This window comes from Dipodomys spectabilis, unplaced genomic scaffold (genome assembly GCF_019054845.1).
Source record: "Dipodomys spectabilis isolate Male_0828 unplaced genomic scaffold, ASM1905484v1 ptg000002l, whole genome shotgun sequence".
Classification (NCBI taxonomy): Eukaryota; Metazoa; Chordata; class Mammalia; order Rodentia; family Heteromyidae; genus Dipodomys; species Dipodomys spectabilis.
This window is the reverse complement of record NW_024870679.1, coordinates 58,597,501-58,618,409: the sequence shown is the minus strand read 5'-3', so window position 1 is coordinate 58,618,409 and position 20,909 is coordinate 58,597,501. Positions and strand designations below refer to the sequence as shown.

Sequence of the window (20,909 nt, the reverse complement as noted above, 5' to 3'; positions counted from 1 at the left end):
CGTCAAGAAGCCTGCAATTGGCCAGTAGCTTTAAAAACAAATCTCTTCCGGGTTTCCAAACGGTTCCAAATTTGTATAGATATTTTTTAATTAAAAAAAAAGAGGCGACTACCAATGAAGCAATTCATCTGAGCATTTTAAAGTTTCTCACGTACTCTTTTTACATTGCAATGGTACGTGGCACATCTTAAACTTTCTGTTTTACGTTTAGACAATATGCATTTTATAAACAATAATGATAGAATGATTATGCTTAATGACTGAGACTTTCTGTAACTCAAATATGCACTTAAGTGATTGCTGGGTAAATGTCTATTGTGATGCTTTTCTTTAAAAGATATAGCTTTGTGGCGTTTTTTACTGTGTGCATCTGAGACCGACTTTCCCTTTTTTTTTTTTTCGAGATTTGAAAAAATTGCTGAGCTTAACAGATTTTTTTTTTTTTTCTCCTAGCGCTTGCTCGGTTCCAGAAAGGGGTGGGGGAATCCTGTACGTGCTCCGTTCTGTAAAAGACGTCTGGCCTTAGCAGTCAACCTAACCCGAAAAAGAAATGTCTGGACCGGGAGAATAATTGACGATTCGGTCCTCTAATCAATGGGACAACCTAGGAGATTGACAAAAGCTCCACCCAATCAGGAGAAAGCTCGAGGTGTACAATGAATGGCTTGCAATAGCCAGAGGGGGCGGGCAGAAGAGATCTGAAGTTCTCGGCTTCTCTGAAGGGGTTGGTGTGGTTCAAGCTGTCAATGCCACAAGCTCTTCCGGATTTAGCAAGCACAATAGGAAAGAGTTTGCAAGTTTAAGCGAGGGGGGGGAAAAGGTGATTGGGTATTTCCTTGCTTGACTCTGACGCCTTTTTCTCTGCCCTTTGGAAAAAGAAAAATAATTCTAGAGAAACATTCAACTTTGAATTAGCTATTTTTGGTAACTTTGTATTTGTTACTCGGGGGAAAACTGGTAACTTGTGGAAGTTGGAAGTGGCCTGGATTTGGGGGCTGCAGGGAGCTTTGGGGAATGATATATGCAAAATATATCATTGAGTATGCAAAATACTCAGCATTTCAGAACTCACTCTGATTCTCTGAGAAGCTTTGACATTTCCAGTACTTTGAGGAATGGGTGAGGTCCTCTTGATCTCTGATGTCTTAAAAGGGAATGCTTCACAGGTGGACTGACAGCTGTTTCATACATTTGAAAGGAAGGGAGTGGATTTTCTTTAGCTTTTCTCGAATTCTACTGTTTAAGTATTTGTTCAGTAGTAAACAGGATAGTTAAGACAGGCCAAGTTCACATTTCTTGTTCCCACAACAACCCCTCCTGAAGCTGCAAGCCTGTAAGATTGCTGACTTCCTAACTGTTAGCTGTAGTCTGGCCTCTTGTTCAAGTCCTTGACCCCAGTTCAGTGGAAAGCAACTGTAGTAGCTTGTCTTGGAGATTGTAACTAAGTAGCCTCTGCGTGAAATATATCTATCACCTTTTCTCTGATTAGAACACCTAATCCTGTTGGGGAGGGAATGGAAAATAATCTTAGACTTTTTTTTTTTTTTTGGACATTCCCATCTAATTATTTCCTAAGGCTTTGGGCCTTCCAGTAAAATCCTGTTTTAACTTTTTATGTTCAACTTTACTGGAGGTGTTGGGTTCAGCAACATGATTCAATTTAGGATTTTATACACATAAGAAAAATTAGCACACAAGTGCTCAGCTAGTCAAAAACTAGAGAAGAAAAATGTTGGCAAATGTGAGTTAATGAAGTTAGTCTTGGTAAGAACTACAAAGTGAATGGTGGTTGTCACTTACAAATCCCAGTGAGGATATTCGCTGCTTTGGGCATTAAAATCAAAATCATATTAATAAGATTTGCCAATTAAGTAACCTGCAAAATGAGAGGTATTTGAGATGTATATATAAGTGAAACCTTATTGACATAATTTATATATCTAAGAGGATTTCACTAAAGTTGGCAAGGTAATGTTTCTGCAAATAAAACACAGTAAATGCAAGGCTGGGCTCTGGGCCAGGAAGAATATGGACAGCAGAGAGTATGACAGGAGACTCCTTTTCTCAGAGACAATCCCATTTCAAGGCAGCCTCCTACCAGTTTGCAAAATAAATGACTGGAGCGGTTATTTCCAATAAGGGGTTTATCCTTCCTAACAATGGGTCATTTATACCATGGCAGCAGTACAGTAAACTAGTTTTCATATTTCACCTGTTTCTCCCCCCTCCCCCGTCTCTCTTTGACTCTATTCTGTCTCCTTACTATCTGGACAAGAATTTACTTTGCAATTTGGGAGCAAGAGAGAAAGTTGGAAAATAATTTTTTTTCCCCTTAGTCTGTCTTTGAGGAACATCTGTGTGTGTGTGTGTGTGTGTATGTGTGCGTGTGTGTGTTTAAATTTATGCCCGTTGGAGAGAAAGTTACCAGAAGCCTTTCTGTAACTGTAACTCTTCTACTGTATTTTTCTCAGTCGACTTTCCAAAGGCTGTAGCTGGAACTGGGCTTTGTAGTGTTTCCCCCGCCTCCCACCCCTCCTCCCCTCCCGCACGGGGGAGGGAGCGGGAGCTGGCCGAGATAGGAGAGAAAGCAGGAGCGGATGTGAAGGGCTTTGGTGCTGAACTTGGATCCAGCCCTTGCCTAGAGGGCGCAAACAATCGTCCCATATCCAAAAGTCTTCTGAAGGGCGCCAAAAGTTACTTAAGATAATATTGCTAACCGCAGAAAGCTGGAAATCGCGGGCACATCCACTGCTGTAACAAAAGAAGTTTTTAAAGTGGAAATATCAGCATTAAATTACTTTCATTAAAAAAAAAAACAGGGCGACGTGCCAGTCCTTTTTATAAAAATTTTTCCCCTTTCTTGAACTCAATCAAAAGTAAGAATCTTTGCTGTTTTGAAAAGAGGCAGATGTGAAATGTATCTTTTAATACACCAAAAGAAAGATGTTAATCTACCCTAGAAGAGAGCGTCCCAAGAGTACACACTCGGAACAATAACTTCTCACCGTGCCTCAGTTACATGTTGGGACCGTCAGCCAGAAACTTCTATCGAGGAAACTTGGAGCGCTTGAAGTTATAGATCCCAGCAAAGGTTTTCGTGGCCAGGGGTGTTGACTCTGTAACTCGCCTAGCTTTGAGGGCATTTCCTCTCCTACTGAAATCCACCAGCAACTAAAGAAAGGCAGTTGTTCAGTTTTTTTTCCTTGGGTGGGGGCAGGGTGGACGCTCTAATTAAAGGCTGAAGTTATTATTTCTCTTTACCACTTAATAAATACTTGAGAGGTTTTCAAGTATGTTTAAGATGAGGTGGGGGAGAGGATGGTTTCTCGAACACTGGGGATTTATTTGAGCACTAAAGTAACTAGGAACAAACACACAATAATTTTAGACGATTGTCGAACTATTTCAGGAGATTTTATTTTGTTTCTTGGATATTTCTTGCTCCTTACTTAAAAAGCAAGTCAGAATGGAAGTGGCCCTTGATACATCATGTACCCTTATTTACCTGGTGGGCTTTTCATCTGAAATTTCCTCTTTTGGAGTCCCTTCCGCTATGTCACCTCTACCAAGGTGCAGATTCCCCTGTCTGGGGGCCAGGGTCCGGTTCAACATGATACCCTGCTCTTTCCCTTAGGAGTTTTGAGAGGGTTTGGCAAACGTAGGAGACTGCAAATTCACATGAGGAAGAGGAAGAGAAAAAGATAGGACGGAGAAAAAGAGCTGGAGAAAAAAAAATATGAGGTTAGAAAAAAAAAAACTGGAAAAGCAGGCTTATTGGCAACTTGCCAAACCCTAAAAACCACCCCCCTTTTCTGCCAAAACAATACTTTAGCAAACCTAAAATAATTGCAGGAAGCTCTTTTCCATTTTAAGAACTATTACCTGGGGGAGTAAAAAAAAAAAGAGGGGGTTCGGAAAAGGCACCTTTCCAGGGGAAGGCTAATGACAGCTGATGTCCACTCCTGGATACGCGTTTGTGGATCAGAGCATATGCCTTCCCTCAAGGGGACATCCCTTTCTTATTTGATTTTTTTTTTCTCCTTCTAAACAGGAAAAAAAAAAGTCCCAGCTAAACCACTGTTGTTTCTAACGAGATAGAACTTTTTGTATGGCGTCTGTGTTCAAACCCACTGGTTCCAGAGTCCTGGGAGGGAAGAACGCTTCTTAATCTCCGCCTTCCTCTCTCCAGACAACCCCCCCCCCCAAAAAAAAATCCGGTGAATCTTCTCGGTGAGATAATTCCCCACCACCCTGGCTTCTGAATGCCACAGGACCGAAGCTGCATGAAGTTTGCAGGATTTTGTGCATAATTACCTCTGCCGACGAATCTATTCCCACAGAAAGCTTCGCCCCAGAGATTACAATGCTTTGAGCCGTACCGCATTTCAGAGCGGGGGGGGGGGGAGTGGGGGCGGCTGGCGAGAAAAGTTACCTAGGAGGTCTGATCTTTAAAGGAAATTTGTGTACATGCAAATGTGCCACCCGACCTCCTCCTCCTCCTCCTCCAGGACACCCTCCACTCGCCCGCACGGTGGCCCGGGGTGGGGGGGGAGCGGGGGGGGGTAGGGGGAGGTGGGGGGAAGTGGGGTGTGCAGGCTAACCTGGCAAAGTTGCCCAAATCCTGCAGCGAGGTCCGCGAAGGTCTGCGGCGGGGGGGGGGGGGGGGGGGATGGGGGACGAGGAAAAGTAGTTTTGTTTGCTTAAGCACATCCTGTGGCAGCCTATAGCTGCCCGGGAGTACAGACTGTAACTGCTCCTCACTGCGTTACCCAGTAAATGCGCTGAGCAGGGGAAGGGGGGGGGGGTGGACGCAGAGGGGGGGGGGTGTTCGAGCTGGAGAGAGCGAGCGAGCGAGCGAGGGGGTGCAGAGAGCGAAGAGGGGAGCGAGCTAGGGAAGCGAGTGGAGACCCGGCTGGCTCGGCTCGGCTGGGCTGGGCTGGCTGGCGGGTGGGTGAGCGCGAGCGGCCGCGGAGGCTGGGGACCCGGGCTGGCCGCGGCGCCGCAGCCGCCCCCCCTCCCCCACGCCCCCCTCCCCCGCCCCCCGGCGGCGGCGGCGCGAGCGGGCGGCGGCTGTGCGGTGCGGTGCAGAGAGGAGGCGGAGGCGGGCGCGCGGGCAGCTCACGGGCACCCGGGCCGGGCCGGCGCGGGAGCGGGAAAGGGTGCGCTATGCCTTTAACGCCCGCGTACAGTAGACGGTATAGTGGAGTGTAGGGAAACTCTAGGCGGGGTTAAAGTTCAGCCCATGGAGCGGCAATAGCGCTGGCTGGCTGCAGTTGAGCCGAGTTGGAAATGTGAACGCAAGAAGCAGGCTTGATTTTTTTTTCTTCCCCCCTCCTCTCCCTCTCTCTCTCTTCTCTTTCTCTCTCCTCTCTCTTCCTCTCTCCCTCTCTCTCCTCTCTCACCCACACTCACGCACACCTCCAAACCGCACACCCAGACGCACACGCACACCCCACCGCCCGGCAGTTATGTATTCTCCGCTCTGTCTCACCCAGGTAAGCAGCTGTTGGGATGCGGAGGGGGTGAGGAGGGGGGTCGGGTAACTGGAGGGGGGGGGCGCCCGTCTGTGGCTGGGCAGGGGTGTGTGTGTGCTGGGGGGGGCCTGGGACCGTCACGCCGGCTGGGCCCGGGGCATGTGTGTCGGTGTGTGCCCGTGTCTGCGCGTGTTTCTGTGTGTGTGTGAGTGTGCGCGCGCGCGCGTGTGGAGGGGCTGGGAGGGGAGGAGGGGGGAGAGAAATACAGCTTTCAGAAAGTAACTTTGTTTCCATGCGGGTGCATTCCTCTTGCACGGCCATTTGTGTGGGCACATGGCTAATGGCGCCCTCTTATTAATGCGTTAATTAATATCGGGGCGCCGGACTGCGGAACGGCGGTGTGTTCGGACGCCCCGCACGTGTTTCCGCGGGGTTGCAGCCCATGACACACTGAAATCTGGACTCAGCGAATTCTGCCGCCCGGAGCGGAGGCTCCGGGTAGTTCCGCCGCGCCCGGGGAAAGGGGGGGGGACCCGCGCACGGAGTGCACCGCGCACCCCGCACTCTGCCGGCAGCCGCAGCCCCCCGAGTGCAGCAACGCCGCGGGTGCCGGCGCCCACGGCCAGGTCCCCCCCCACTTCCCCCGGAGCCCGCGCGAACCCCGCCACCTCCCCCGCCCCCCAAACTCTCTCTCTCGCTCTCTCTTTTTTTTTTTTTACTTTTGTTTATTGTCAGCCTCCGGGGTCTCGGCCGTCGTCCGTACCCTGGCTCGGGACAGCGCCCCTTGGACGCGGACGGGGCGGCCGGCGGAGCTCCTCGGCCGAGCGGGGCTGCGTGGACGCGCGTCGCCCCGCGCCGGCCGGGTGGAGCCTGCGTCCTCGCCGCCCGCCCGCCCGCCCGCCCGCCCGCCCGCGCACTCGCTGCCTGCCCGCCCGCTTGCTCCCTCGCCCGCCCGCCCGCCCGCTTTCTCGCTTTTCCCCGAGTGAAAGTTTTCGGGGCCGGGACGAGTCCACGCTGCGCGGGTGCGGCGGGCAACTAAGGCCGCGGGCTGCGCGGGGCCCGGGAGCTCCGGGCGGAGTTGGAGCTTGAGATCCGCGGCCCCGGGCCGGACACGGTTCCTTCCCCCCCCTCCCCACGACACACACACACACACACACACACACACCCATGCACGCACGCACACCTCCCCCTCCACCCCCCTGCCGCCGCCTCCCGTCGCCGCCACTGCGCGATTCCGGCCGCTCCGCGCGCGCAGGACGGGGGCAACTTTCCTCCCTCCGACTCCACTCGGAGCGTGGGGGTCTGCGCACCCACCGCCCCTCCGTTCTACCCCCCCCCCCCATACACCCTGCGAGTCCGTCCCTCCGAGCCCTGCACCACCCTCAGGCAAAATACTGCTACTTCGAGGCCCTAAAATCTGAGACCTTTTCAATACAGTATTTACTTTCTTTGACTAAAAGACCTGAAGTCAGAATAGTTGTGCGCTAATTTTTCTTTTCTTTTTTTTTGGCGGGGGGGGGGGACAAAAAAAGAAACCACCCGTGAGTTTTGATACTGGTTTGGTACATTGCGATCTAGCCATTAAGCACCTACATTAAGCTTCAAATAGAATGTTTATTCACCAGTCCCTTCGGAAAATCTGCTCGCACTTCTTGCCTTCATATAGCCGGAGATAACGGTTTAACCAGATGACTTGGGAAGAACTGAAAAGCATCAGTTGTTTGCTCTCTCCTCTCTAGATTCTGGGGTTATTTGCCACGACATCCTTTCTTACTGCAGTATCTAGCAGTAATGATAGTGGCTATTTGATCTCAGAAGACTCTTAAATGCATTTTTATGTTGAAATGGTCTGTTTGGGATTTAGGCCTAGCATTAATAATGGATAGCAGTTGCTTTTGGCTATTGTAAGAAAGAGCCCCCCCCCCCCCCAACAAACTTCCAAAGTTCTTATTTTAGTAACTTGTGGAAGTATGGAATGAAACTTTTCCAACCACTTCTGGCAAGGCTCACGATTGCATATGGATAAGATGCAAAGTGTAAGATAATTTGAATGAATTATAGACTGCAGTAAAAATGCTGAGATTCGAAGACTGAAGTTCTACTTGGCAAAAGTTTGCCACCCAGAGAACTTGTAGATAATGCCAGTGTGTTGTCATTGAGAGAGAAGACCCTAATATAACATCTGTGTCTTCTTAAGAAAACATAAACTTACCTTTCGGAGTCCTGCATGTGTAAGGAAACCTGTGTATCATGCAGGCCCAGGGTAGAATCAGGTATTTAACAAAATTGACCTCTTTTGGTTCATGAGCTATAGAAAGTTTTTTTCTTCTTCTTCTCCCCCCCCCCCTCCCCACTACATATTTGGCAGTGTTGATTGATGGATTCACTAGGCCTCCTTCTGAAACACCACTAAGAGAAATGCTTTCTTAGTGTAACAGTTTATGAAGAAAATGTACAATAAATAGTGGATGAAGGATCATTTATTTTATGGGGGGGGTTAAAAATTGATTTACAATTTATTTAACTTTCTGGAGTATTTATAATGCTTTAGAGCCAGTTTCAGAAAGAAAAACTTAGGTAGTTTATTGCTCATTAAAAAGTAAAAAAGATCAGTAAGCCCAGTGATAAAAGTGCTATACATAAAAAGCGGCAACTCTATTTACTTATTCGTACTTTTAAAAACTTTATCAAGAAAATGCCAGACGTCATATTTTATTCCAGGATGGACATACTATAAACAAACCATGTACCTGGCTAAATAGTGATAACCCAGCAGAAATTTATAGGTGAGTTTTTTTTTAAATAGTTTCCAGAAATATCCATATTCTGAGGTGCTTGAACTTGGCTTGCTTTCAAACAGACCAACATTTAAGATGGCCTTTGAAACAGGTTTTCAGGTTTATTTTTTAATTGGTGGCCTGGAACATTCTTGCCAGCTACTTATGTAAAATGCTCTTTGTTTCCTCTTGAATATTTTGAAATATTATAGTAGCTTATGGCATTTTGTTCAGCAACATGCTTTATAAGGACATATTATCTGTTTAAAAATTAATCATTTAGACTATTCCAGGACATTTCCTGCAAATTGATCTTTTTTTTTTAAAGTTTGGATATTTTGAAATATTTCTAACCATAGGTTGAGAACGATAAATTAAGAAAAATAACTGGAGCTGTAAATGTGCATGGGAGTAAAGCTATACAAAATATTGTGTATTTCTGATGATACATTGTAGCAACTTTTGGAAAATAACATTTTATAAATATGTTTGATGCAAAACTGGAGACTTACTTTATTCTTAATGACTGGTTGACACAGTTGGCCTTATTCACAGATTTTTAGGGTGAGATATGTAGGCATTTCGTTGGCAGGTAAATAGAATGCTTCTTAACAGGAAGAAACACAGTTCCTAGGGTTTTGTGTGTGTGTGTGTGTGTGTGTGTGTGTGTGTGTGTGTGTGTGTGTGTGTGTGTGTGTTTAAAAAGCATTTTGGGACTATTGTTGGACATAAAAAATACAATGCCATATTAGAATGTTTACTTAAAATAATAATTCAAATAAAAAGTTGTAAATAAAATAATATTTTGATATAGATGTGAATTTTTTGGAATTAAGTTATTTTCTTTTGCAGTATGAAATGGGGCTGAGACTTTAAAATGAAGTCTTTCCTTTGGTGAAAGCTTACTGTGTAATTTAAGGTAAACTGCAGGAATTCTTTGCCGAATGCTGGTTCTCAGCATGTCCTGAATCTATAAGAAAATCAGTCTAAGTGAACGGTTGTTTCAAACTTAAAATTTATGTGTTTCAGAACATTTCGAGGATGAGCTCAGAATTTAGTAATGTTTAAATGCTTTGTGGTTTGGCATATGCCTTAACAGATAAACTGTGACTCTCCTCGTATTTCTTTCATCTAAAGAGTGAGGATAAGAAGATTCTCAAACATCACACATTTTAAAAATGCTAATGGTTTATGGGAAAGAATAATATAATTCTTGTATTTTTTGCTTTTGGCCTTCCACTTGAAGAATGCACATGATACGAAAGCTAACTATTTCTCTTTGGTTTTCTTTTATTGAAAGGGGGCTATTTTTCAAAGCTCGACTTGAAACAGAATATAGAACTTGTGCTGAGAGGAAAAATGTCAATTATTGCAGTGATTTATGACATATTATATTAATATATATCCTTTTTAAAAAAACAGTCACTTGTTACACTCAGATGATTGATTATAATTTATAAATTTTTAGCAGACTTGTCTATTGAAATATTTTACTCATTTTATAGCTGAACATTAAGAAATTTAACATTTTCTTTGACTATTTTGGACAGTACTTGCATTTCAAAAGCATGTCTCTGGTTCAGTATACCAAACTCAACAAGAATGCATTTCATAATATTTTCACTATACCCTTAAAAAAGTCATCAAACATCTATTTAGTTTTCTTATCCTTATTTATTTGGAAGTAAGTAATTTACCTTTAGGGGAGGTTATGTGGCAGAAAGAAGTTATGTAAGAGAAGTATGGACTAGTTAATCAAAAGTTAGATGTACTCCGAAAACCCTGTGGAGAGGTTACTGTTTAATTAATTTTTTTAAATATTTGTATTTCCTAACTAAATGTTAAAAGAATCAGACATTTTGAGTAAAAAAAGGGAGAAAAATTTAAATGGTTTCAATTGAATTTTATTTTCAAATTTTAAAAGGTGTCCGTGAGGGTTTTTCCTGGAATCTCATAAACTTGAGCATACCAGGTTCTCTGCTTCTCTGTGGGGAAAAAAGCAGAAATATTATTTTTAAAAATTAAATAATCTATTTTTTTCATTATTACTGAAGGCATGTCACAATCCTATCAGTAAATTAAATGTATTTATTTGCAACAGAGTTGTGATGCAGTTAGTTGCTTTTTGGCATGTATGCTTTTTTTTGTTTATTTATTTTTTAATTCTCCATGTCCCCTACTCCCACTTTTTTTTTTCATTCCCCATATGGTATCAGAGATTATATCTAAGGCATGGATGTTTTATGGTAGCCTGATGAACATCAAATTCTTCTTTTGTATGAAGACCCTGCCAAAATATTCTTTTTGAATTAAAAAAAAATTATGTGCCACTCCCATGTTTGCGAGAGAACTTAAGATACCACCAAAATGCATATGAAATAGAATAGAGTCTACGTGAGGTATTTTTAGAGGACAAGCCTTTGCTTTCATTGAAGTGGGGATTTTTGCTCTAAGACTTCCATAAACATTGACTGGCATCTAAATGTTCAGGATTTGCCAATCTGGCGGCCAGGCCCTGGCTGTCCTACAAGTGGTGAGGTCAAGATAGGGACAAATTAGATATGTCCTCCTTGAAATAGGGTTAAGATTATATCTTGTTATAAGCATGGAGAGAAGCTTCATGTACTATCTAAAGGATCCCTAGGCCCAACAGTAGAGGCTGATGCACTTTGGGAAACATAGCTAAATATCTTTTAAGTTTTAGCAACTTCTTTCAGCTCGGGAGAGATGATACTGATGGCCTTGTTCCTTCTTTCCAGAAGGAGCATGAGAGATTGTAGGTGGAATTTGGGTAATGCAGTGCTCAATTCAATTTTTATGTGAAAGGAGAAATTACTTTTAAGGTTGCCCTCTGATGAAAGCTGTTCCTTTTTGTTTTCCTTGTATTCATCATTTGGTTTCTGTGCCTTCTCCTAGGATGAATTTCATCCTTTCATTGAAGCACTTCTGCCGCACGTCAGAGCCTTTGCCTACACATGGTTCAACCTGCAGGCCCGAAAACGAAAATACTTCAAAAAACACGAAAAGCGTATGTCAAAAGAAGAAGAGAGAGCCGTGAAGGATGAGTTGCTAAGTGAAAAACCAGAGGTCAAGCAGAAGTGGGCATCTCGACTTCTGGCAAAGTTACGGAAAGATATCAGACCTGAGTACCGAGAGGATTTTGTTCTTACAGTCACAGGGAAAAAGCCTCCATGTTGTGTTCTGTCCAACCCAGACCAGAAAGGCAAGATGCGAAGAATTGACTGCCTCCGCCAGGCAGATAAAGTCTGGAGGTTGGACCTTGTTATGGTGATCTTGTTCAAAGGTATTCCGCTGGAAAGTACTGATGGCGAGCGCCTTGTAAAGTCCCCGCAATGCTCTAATCCAGGGCTCTGTGTCCAGCCCCATCACATAGGGGTCTCTGTTAAGGAACTCGATTTATATTTGGCATACTTTGTGCATGCAGCAGGTAAGTGCGATGGTGAGAAATCCTTCTACTTTCTTGTGTGTGTGTGTGTGTTTCTTTCCTGATGACTTTATATATGCCTGATCTTTCCTGAGCAATCCATGGTACAGGCCAGGTACTTAGAGCCAGTGTGGTTTCTCATAGACTAGTTAGCGCAGCCTGAAGCTTTCTGTGTCCGGTTCCAGCTTTATGTAGGTGCCCAAGCATAGCTTTGAGAGAATTCTTACTATGTTCAGATCTTTTGGTAAGTGGTAGTCCCCAACAGGGGCCTGAAGTTTCGATCTTTTTTTTTTTTTTTGGATGAGGTGGGAGATAAGGCCTTATGAAAACCTTTGGAGTAAAAAAGGTATTTAAGAGGCAAGTGATCTAGTTAAAGAGCGTTTAGTTTGGTGGCGAGGCAATCTTGTTAGTTGCTTTTCTACTGGGAGTATTTTTTAGCCTACTGGGGCCTCTTGAACCCTTTTGCCAATTAAGAAGTTGGAGGTAAGAATACTATCAAATTGCTCATCATTTATGAAGGAAAGGTAATCACATTCATACACAAGCTGAGTAGCTTTGTTTTAGGAATTCTTAGTGTAGTTTCAAATAGCCAGAGAAACCAATCAACCAACAAAACTGCTTAAGTAATTGACAGAGGGGTTAACATTAAAAGTAACTAAACAGTGCCTGAGTACATTGAAAAGTTGCTATTGATAACTACTGGAGGGGAGTTGTTCTGGATTTTATTAAACTCACTTTTTTTTTTGAGACATGTTTTTACCAGTGCATGTTTCAGCATCTAGAATAGCAAGTCAGGATAAAACTGTGGAGAACTGGCTAAAACAGTCAATTTCTACTTTGTTCCTTTAGTCTCGTTTTTAGACAAAAGGCTCATTGTGTTATGTAAAAGCTTAGGTCTTGTGTAACTTGTTGACTTTTTATATGTACATATCAGTCTTGCTAGATTGCCTTCATGGCAGTTCCTTGAGCCAGATGGAAGAAAGGGAAACTTATAGAGTCCTACCGGTGGCTCTTTGCAGAGATCATGTATTTGTGGGAGTTTATTTTTTGACAAAGGAGAGAGGAGATACTACCTGTAAAGTCAACATTGCACTTTTCTGCAAAAGATTTTTAGTTCTAAAAATGGTAACTATTTTTTCCAAAGGTCAGTGGATACTCTGCTTTCTATTATTTTCCACAAAATATGGTTTAGGAAGAGGACTTTTGTTATCCATCTGTCCTTACTTAAGGAGCTGGAGAAATTAACTTTGCAAGCATGTCACATCATCATTTGCATTCAGTTGGCAGAGGATAGTTGAGTATTTCAGAGGATGTGCTCTGTGAGTGGCTCAAATATTTGGGTTTTTGAAAATGTATATTTAATTATAAGGAGTGCCTTTTGCATTAAGCCAGTTCTGAATAGCAAAAATGAAAAAGCAATATGTCACGACTGATCCCTAAGCGGGAACAAGTGGCCCTTTACTATTCTGTTATTCATTTGTTTTGTCTATGGCAAGAGCAAAGTTAACTTTTATTTTTCCATTTATTTGCACATATAAGTGCATCAAGGTGCAAAGAAAAAAAAGCATGGGCTATAATGCTTTCAAGGAGCACTATTCAAAATAGTGTGGTTTTCTTTTAGAAAGATAGTAAAATCATTTCTAAATTATAGTAATTGGCTTACCTATGAACTTGGGGTAGCAACAAGTGATGTAAATCAAATGTCTGCTTTCTTATAAGATAGCCCCAATATGAAATTCCTGTGAAGTTTTTTTTTTTTTTTTAACCATAGTGAGCAGGACAGACCCATTCTAAGTTCGGCTTTAGTTTTCCCTTAGATCTAAAGAAATGCAGCTGTTTTCGCTATTCCCAGTACCCGTGTTACCTTTGATTGTTGATGGTTTATTTTTATGCTTGTTGCTTCAAATCCTTGAGCTAACAAAAGTTTCTGGTTGGCGTTATTCCTGAAGGGGTGATGTTGATGAAAAGATGTTTAAAAAGGTTGCCTAAGAGAGTGTGCATCTTTATTGCTTATGAAAAATTCATTGACTGCAGTGTGGATCAGACTACCTTTTGGTTTGGTTTTCGTGATATATCCCAGAATTCCTCCTTACGCCTGAACAGGGGCCAAGCGTCTGGCCATTGGTTTCTACAGGACATCAGTAATGGCTGCTATTCTCCTGCATAGCTGAAAGGTTGCAAAAGAAAATAGTAAGGATCTTTTGTCTGAAAATATTACAAATTTGATTTAAGCGATTTTGAGATTTGCTATTTGTGGAAGATAAGCTGCCAATACAAATAGGAGGTAGATTGGTCAACTTACATACAACTGATTTGACAAGCATCTGTTATAATACTGAAGATTTGTAAACACTAAACAATGTTTTTACCTCCTTAAAAGTTTTGAGAACTTGCCAGTATTGGCAGGAGGCAGAGTCTCTGAAACGTGCTTCAAGATACATGCCAGAACTATTGTGGCCTTTTTACCTATTGTGTAGTTTTTTTCTTTCTTTCTTTCAAAGCGTAATTTTTTTCCTCCTAAAAAGATGTCCCTTTTCTTTCTCCTACGACGGCCACAGAAGTGAGATCTTTTGCTTCCAAAAATAGGGTACAATAATTATTGCCTCATCCATCGGCAGCTTCTTTGGTGAAAAGTAAAATTTTTATAGAATATTGAAAGTAAATGTGGGCATGATCTTTTTTTTTTTTTTTTTAAGCAGAGGTGGTTTAAGGCTTATTGAGATCCTAAAATACAATACATAACTACATTCCAAGTTTTCCCTTAAATCCAGTGGTATTAGAACGGTGTTAATTTCGTGGCCGATAAATAGTAACTAGTGTACTGAAACTGGAGTTATTTCATAAGCCTGAGAGTTTCATTTCATTAGAGGTATAAAAGAACAAAGCCATGTTATGCCCTTAGCTTGGTCTCTGAGTTGTCCTTCCATGTAGCCTATGTTACGGTATTGTGGCCAGTGGTTTTCTTTGTGGGTATGGAACAGTAAAGCTAATTTATGACCAGCTTTTACCAGATGATCTGTATCAGAATCTACACTATACCGGCACGTGGCAAGGTCACAATTTAAGTTGTTAAGGTCATAACCTTAGCCACCAGGCATTTGACCTTTTAGATAAAGTTAACCTTTGTTCATTAGTAGGCACTCAACCGAGAACTTTCTGGAGAGGTTTCTTTTCTTTTTTTTCCTTTTCTAAAATACTGCTCCTGTATAACTTCTGGTAATGTAATCAGAGTCTAGAAAAATCCTCAGTTGAGTTAGTTAAATTTTATAAGAGGTTAGATTTTTTTTTTTAAGGATTCCTTGCGTGGACTGAAGAAGATTGGTACATTTACGACCTAGAGTGGTAGCCACCATTTATATTTGGTAGTTATTACCTAGTGTGGGGTACAATGAAAGCTCTGAGGTCACCAGATTTAAAAACTAAAGTTAAACAAACAGAATTAGATTTAATTCAACAAAGACCTTTGCTAATTTCAAGTGACATTAAGCCCCAAAGCTATATCATATGGAATGATCTTCATTTTTTTTTTGCAGGTGAAGAATTTTCTAAAATTGGGAAATGTTTTTTAGCAGTCTTAAAATTTACTTTGAAAGTCTAATAAGTGACCAGACTCTCTCAGGTAATTGTTGTTCCTGTTAATTAGCCAATGAGTTAAAAGTGAATTGATGTTGTCCTAATGGCAGCATGAGTACCCAGTTATTTTTGAGGTGGGAAATGAACACTCTGGCTCTCCCATTTAGTAGAGTTGTTACTGCTTACTCACCCCCACTTGCTTTTGCTTGGGTCAGAAATGCAGAGGTGCCATCCCTTACAGAAAGAGCTGATGAGGTGTCTCAAAAGCATGGTACCTGGCACCATAAACCTGCACAATACTATTACCAGTTACCACATTACCTGCGCCAGATTGTTCACTTAATTTTGCTGTTGGGAATGTTCATTTTTAAAAAAAATTCGTTAGATCACTGCTACGATGTGCCACATATTATTCCATTTTAACGAAAAGAGAGATACTCCCATTCAGGTGCTTTTTCATTTTATTTTGGCTTCGTGCTTGCCATTCCTTCATAGAATACTAGAGAAAGCCGTGATATGCAGATAGACCAGATGGTCATGTTGACAGATTGAGAATTCACTTCCTACTGCTTCAGAGCAGGTGTAAGATTGGGAGTGTCTGTGAGCGTGTGTTGCGGGTGCTGTGTGTGCACATCCAGGCTGCATCCCGAGCGCTGTGTAAGTAGTGGGAATGATTCCAGTATGAAAAGCTTGCAATGGAAAGATGGGATAACTGTCTTATCCAGACGGTGACCAGTGCATGTAGAGTGATCATGTAAACCTTTTTAAAAGAAGACTGGTATTATACTGTTAGTTTATAGTTTTAGGCCCAATTATGACAATGTCATAATTTTTAGGTACCATACCACATCAATTTGAGAGTGCCTTGCATATCTACAATGTAATCGATATGTTCTACAAGCAGGCATGTGTGCCTGTGTGTTTACATTCAAGTCTCAGACTATATACACACTATAATTAAACTTCTTTTGTACTTCAAACTCCCTTGCAGAAAGTTGTGCAGTTAGTTCCTGTGATTTGTGGTGATAAAGTACGTTTGGAAGAAGGGATAAGACTAATAAATGGTGACATCAGTATTGTATTCTATCTTAAATTCTGACTGTAATGTTAAGCCAAGTCTACAGTGGGTTTTGTGGCTGATAGATTGCACTGTAAATTATTCGAATATGCTCACACTAAGGAATTTTTATATGTCTTTTAATTGTTTCAAGATAGCAATCAACAAACTTGAGTGTTTTCTGTGTAACCTGAGAGTAGTAACAGTATCCTTTGTCTAGAATGGAGTAACAAAATCCTGTACTGGGAATGTAGTGAGAATGATAGAGTTCAAAGGCAGAGAGAGCAAAAGTTGTTTCAGATCAAACCTTTGAATGGAGGTCAGTTCATTTATGGCTAAGAGGTTTGAGTGTGTTGGTTAGAAATTTCCCAATGCTGCTGGCATGGATTTGCCTTGTCTTCCTTCCCACCCAGTGATGAATAGCATTAATTTAAACCTATTTAAGGCTGGTGTGGGAGAAACCACAGCTTTTGTTGTGGTTCGTGCAGTACACAGTAGGACTGGGTGTTTCACTGGGTTAGGGCCTCAAGCTGCTTCCAGAGGACGCCGAACAGCCTGTCAGCTTTTAAAATCCTACACAGAAGCAATGACAATTCTAATTGCTCACAAATGTCAATATAGATTATTGAAAACAATTCTCAGGATTGAAATAATAGAAAAAAACTCATCAACTACATACTGAATTAAATGAATGTGCGAAATTCTAGTTTATTATCATCCCAGCAAAAACTTCTCCATCGTTCTTTAGAGGTCAGAGCTTCCTTTAAAAATATATTATAAATTGTAAATCCCTGGAGGAGAAGGAAGGAGTCAGGTGGAGGAGGAAGGGAATGAACGCACTGTTGTGTGTTGTTAAGACAAACCTAAAACCATGGATTTAATCACAAATACAAATTCTCTGAAAGCATTTGGGCTTAAGTAATGACTGTAAAGGGATCTCAGACAGTGAAGAATTTTAGAATCCACCGTCCCACAGTTATATTTTCGCATTACTTATTTTGCATTAAGACACTATCAGGGTTTGTAGTTTCTATTCAAAGTTTGATAAAGGAAGTTTTGAAGAAATTATCTTTAGGATTTAGGAGTCCAGCTAGTGGTGTTGAGGCTACATAGTAGCTTGGGAAGAGATTGTTATTATTAATTATTATTATTGTTGTTATTTTACTATAGTACTTTTTTAATGAGGAAGCTCCTAGTAGGTTCTTTTCTGCTGAAGTGACTGTAAGATATTCATGATTGTTTCAGACTTTGGTGACTCTGAATTTAACAGATATCTCCTAGCATCTGCTTAGACAGAAATGGCTTTTTTCCCCTTGAAGTTTCCCCCAAATATTAGAAAAACAATTATTCATGTTTTGTTATGGTAACTCTACAGTGTAAAAGCATATTTTATCTAATGGAATTAGTCCTCCCATTAGTGTTCTAGTTAAATAAACATGGCTCATGAGGCAGAGAAATGATAAGCCCAGCAAATGACAAATTGCGTCCATGACAGAGGACATTTTTGCTGTTCTGTTTGCAAAACAAACTAAGTATGATAAAATTGAGAAAAAGAAGTTCATTTGTGTTATGTACTTTGGCAAGTCTTGCGTTTTTTTGTTAGCACACATGTTTATTAGCCCACAAGGGCTTTTTTCTATTGTGATAATATCTGCATACATGTAAACAAATGCATCCCATTCAACCTCACTCCTCCCATCACTCTGTCCTATTCTACTTCCCCTTCTTTAAACAGTTTTAACAGGTGTCCCTCATTCTATTTTCACACATAGAAATAAACTATGAGTATTGGTTTTCTTTAAAATGAAGTATGTTGGCTGGGGAATAATTAGGATGATCATAATAACTAGAGAGATTGATGATAAATAGTTAATACTATTCTTTGAGAACTTTATTTTACTTAATATCTTGCAAACACTTTCCTAGTGGTAGAGATTTGGTACCTAGATCAATTGGCAGTAGAGAAAAGGAGAGGGCAGGAAGGTAGCAAGGGAGCAAGAGTATCTGTGCTGCAGCTGTCACTGTGTGAAGTTTTGCCCATATGTAGTTCACTTTGTTTTCCGGCTCAAACTCAGGATTTCATACATGTTAGGCAAACAGTCTACCTCTGAGTTACACCCTAATACTTTTTTTCTATAATTCTTCCCTTTTAAGTCTTTTTTTAGGACTGGGGTTAGGACTGTGAGGAGGTTAATGCACCTTGCATTTGAGTAGATGAGAAGTCTCAGATGGTCAAATTATTTGTATATAACAAGAGTCAAACTCAGGCCTTTTGATTCCAAATCCTGTGCTCTTAAAAATATTTAAACACATTTTATGTCTTTCACTTTTGCCTTAGGATTGAATGGTAATATAATTTGCACACTTATCTAGAATCAATGGGGGAATTAAAAAGTGAAAATCTAAACCTTTCTCCTAGAAATCCTGTGCTGTTTGAGTTCAGACCTTGGCCATAATGAAAGCACATTTGGTGGAGAGAGAGAACTTATCTAATGCTGTCAGTGATGGGGTGAAAAATCTGGAGTAGCTTGTTCTTTCTTGTTCAGAATGTTGAAGTTAAGTAAACAGAAACATTATTATTATACATGTTTATTTTTTTTCTTTCTAATATCAAGTTAGTTTAACAGGCTCTAGATGCTATGGGGAAGACATTGACATTAAAGCAAGCATAATTTTAAAAATCTGACCTGCATGTAATATTTTTCTCTGTAGATGTTTACCTACCTATCTTTTATTATGCATAGAAATATTTCAACTTTAATGGTTAGTTTTTAAACTTAAAAATTATAAATTTACTTTTCTCTGAAATTGTTTATTTCTTAAGACTTTGAGTGTTATTATTTTGAAAGAAAGCAATAATTGTGTTCAAGAAAATAAGGGACTCTTACTGGCTTGAAAATTTAAATTTAGAATAGGAAGGAAAGAAATTGAAAGACAGGTTTCATCTTACTATCCTTATATGACTGAGCCTTATTTTCATTTTATGAATTTAGAGGAGATTAGTTCTTAATGACTTCAGTCCAAAAACTAAAGGCCTCACTCAATGTGAATTTCCTTACTGTAATTGGAAAAAAAGACCAACAAATTCAATTTGTACTACATTAATTCACTGTACATATTAATCCTAAAGTGTATTTTAAAAAATAAGCTCGAGAATTGAGCTTACATTGAATAAAATCAAACCAGGACTTTATTTTTAATGGCTATTTCTGAAATGCCCCATGGGTTAAAAAACAGTAAAATTAAAATACATTTAGAAATGAATGCTGTTTAAAAATTTGTATGAATGTCTGTGTTGCATCTGCCATTAACAGGCTGTTGTCTTTGTTGCTATGGCTTGGGTGATTTTATTTCCTTGTGTAATTTTGCCAGCCCATGATTGGGTAGTACGTTACATTTGTGCTGCTTGGAGAAGATAGCTATAACAAGGCAGTCACATAGTTTGTCTGGGTGGGAATTCTGGGCAAAGAAAGATACTTGTCGTCAGGGAATAGGAATAGTGTTGTTACAATATCGATCTTATTCTTAAAATCAGAGATACGTGACTTAATGCCAGATATCTGAAACCATGTCTTCTGTGTTGCTATGTGCTTGCTTCTTTCCCCTTCCTCTGTTGGAACTATGGCCAGTTGTGTGTAGTTTAATCTTAAAGGGATTAGTTACTTAATTTTAAGCTCCTACATAAAATGAATATTATACACACAAGATCCCTTCATTGTCACTTTCAAATACTCCATTGACTTTCAAAGGAGCTGGCATTACAAGTCCTTAGGTTGACAAATTTGCATCAACTTTTGTGAAAATGTTGGCTGCAGAAGGAGTAAAGTCAAAGGAAGGCCACAGACAGATGGATTTCAGTGTTGAGATGACACGAAGCCCTTCTACATGGCATTTTTTAACATTCTAAGTGGGTGAGGGATGGGACTGCTTAAAGAGTTTACTCAAGAATGAGTAATTAAGATATTGTATGTCTGCATATAAGCCTCAGTAGCAACTACTAAACAATTGTGTGGCTAGTGATGGTAACACACCAGCCATGAAAACCACGGATAACTTTTAGGCTGATTGCAATTAATTAATACGATTACAGGCTTAAAACTTTTTGATGGAAAACTGAGTACCTGAAAGTATGCTTTCAAAGACTGACCTAAATGCAGAAAGAATTCTAGATTAAGAATTTGGCCAGAGCCAGGTGCCGGTGTCTCACTCCTGTAATCCTAGCTACTCAGGAGGCTGAGATCTGAGGATCATGGTTCAAAGCCAGCCGGGGCAGGGAAGTCCCTGAAACTTTTGTCTCCGGTAAACCACCAGAAAACCGGAAGTGGTGCTGTAGCTTAAGTGGTAGAGTGCTAGCCTTGAGCTGAAGAGCTGACCACGACCGACAAAAAAAAAAAAAAGAATTTGGCCAAAGCTTATTTGCATGAGAAATGTTTGTGTCTTTGTATGGGGGTGGGACAAGATTTTTTTTTGGGGGGGGTGTCAGTTTTGGGGCTTTAACTCTAGGCCTGGGTGCTGTCCCTCAGCTCTTCAGCTCAGGGCAAGTGCTCTACCACTTGAGCTACATACAATGCCACTTCTGGTTT

The 20,909-nt window shown here is 41.2% G+C and overlaps 1 protein-coding gene across 3 annotated transcripts in view; it reads left to right on the top strand.

Annotated features, from left to right (window-relative positions):
• Positions 1-5,112: 5,112 nt before the first annotated feature.
• Positions 5,113-20,909, top strand: part of Nfia (nuclear factor I A) — a 378,431-nt gene continuing 362,634 nt past the window's right edge. For all 3 annotated transcript variants that reach the window (XM_042684424.1, XM_042684429.1, XM_042684417.1), the window contains exons 1-2: positions 5,113-5,495; positions 11,168-11,699. In XM_042684424.1, the coding sequence (XP_042540358.1) occupies positions 5,469-5,495; positions 11,168-11,699 (559 nt within the window). In that variant the 5' untranslated portion in view covers positions 5,113-5,468. The remainder of the gene's footprint in view (positions 5,496-11,167; positions 11,700-20,909) is intronic.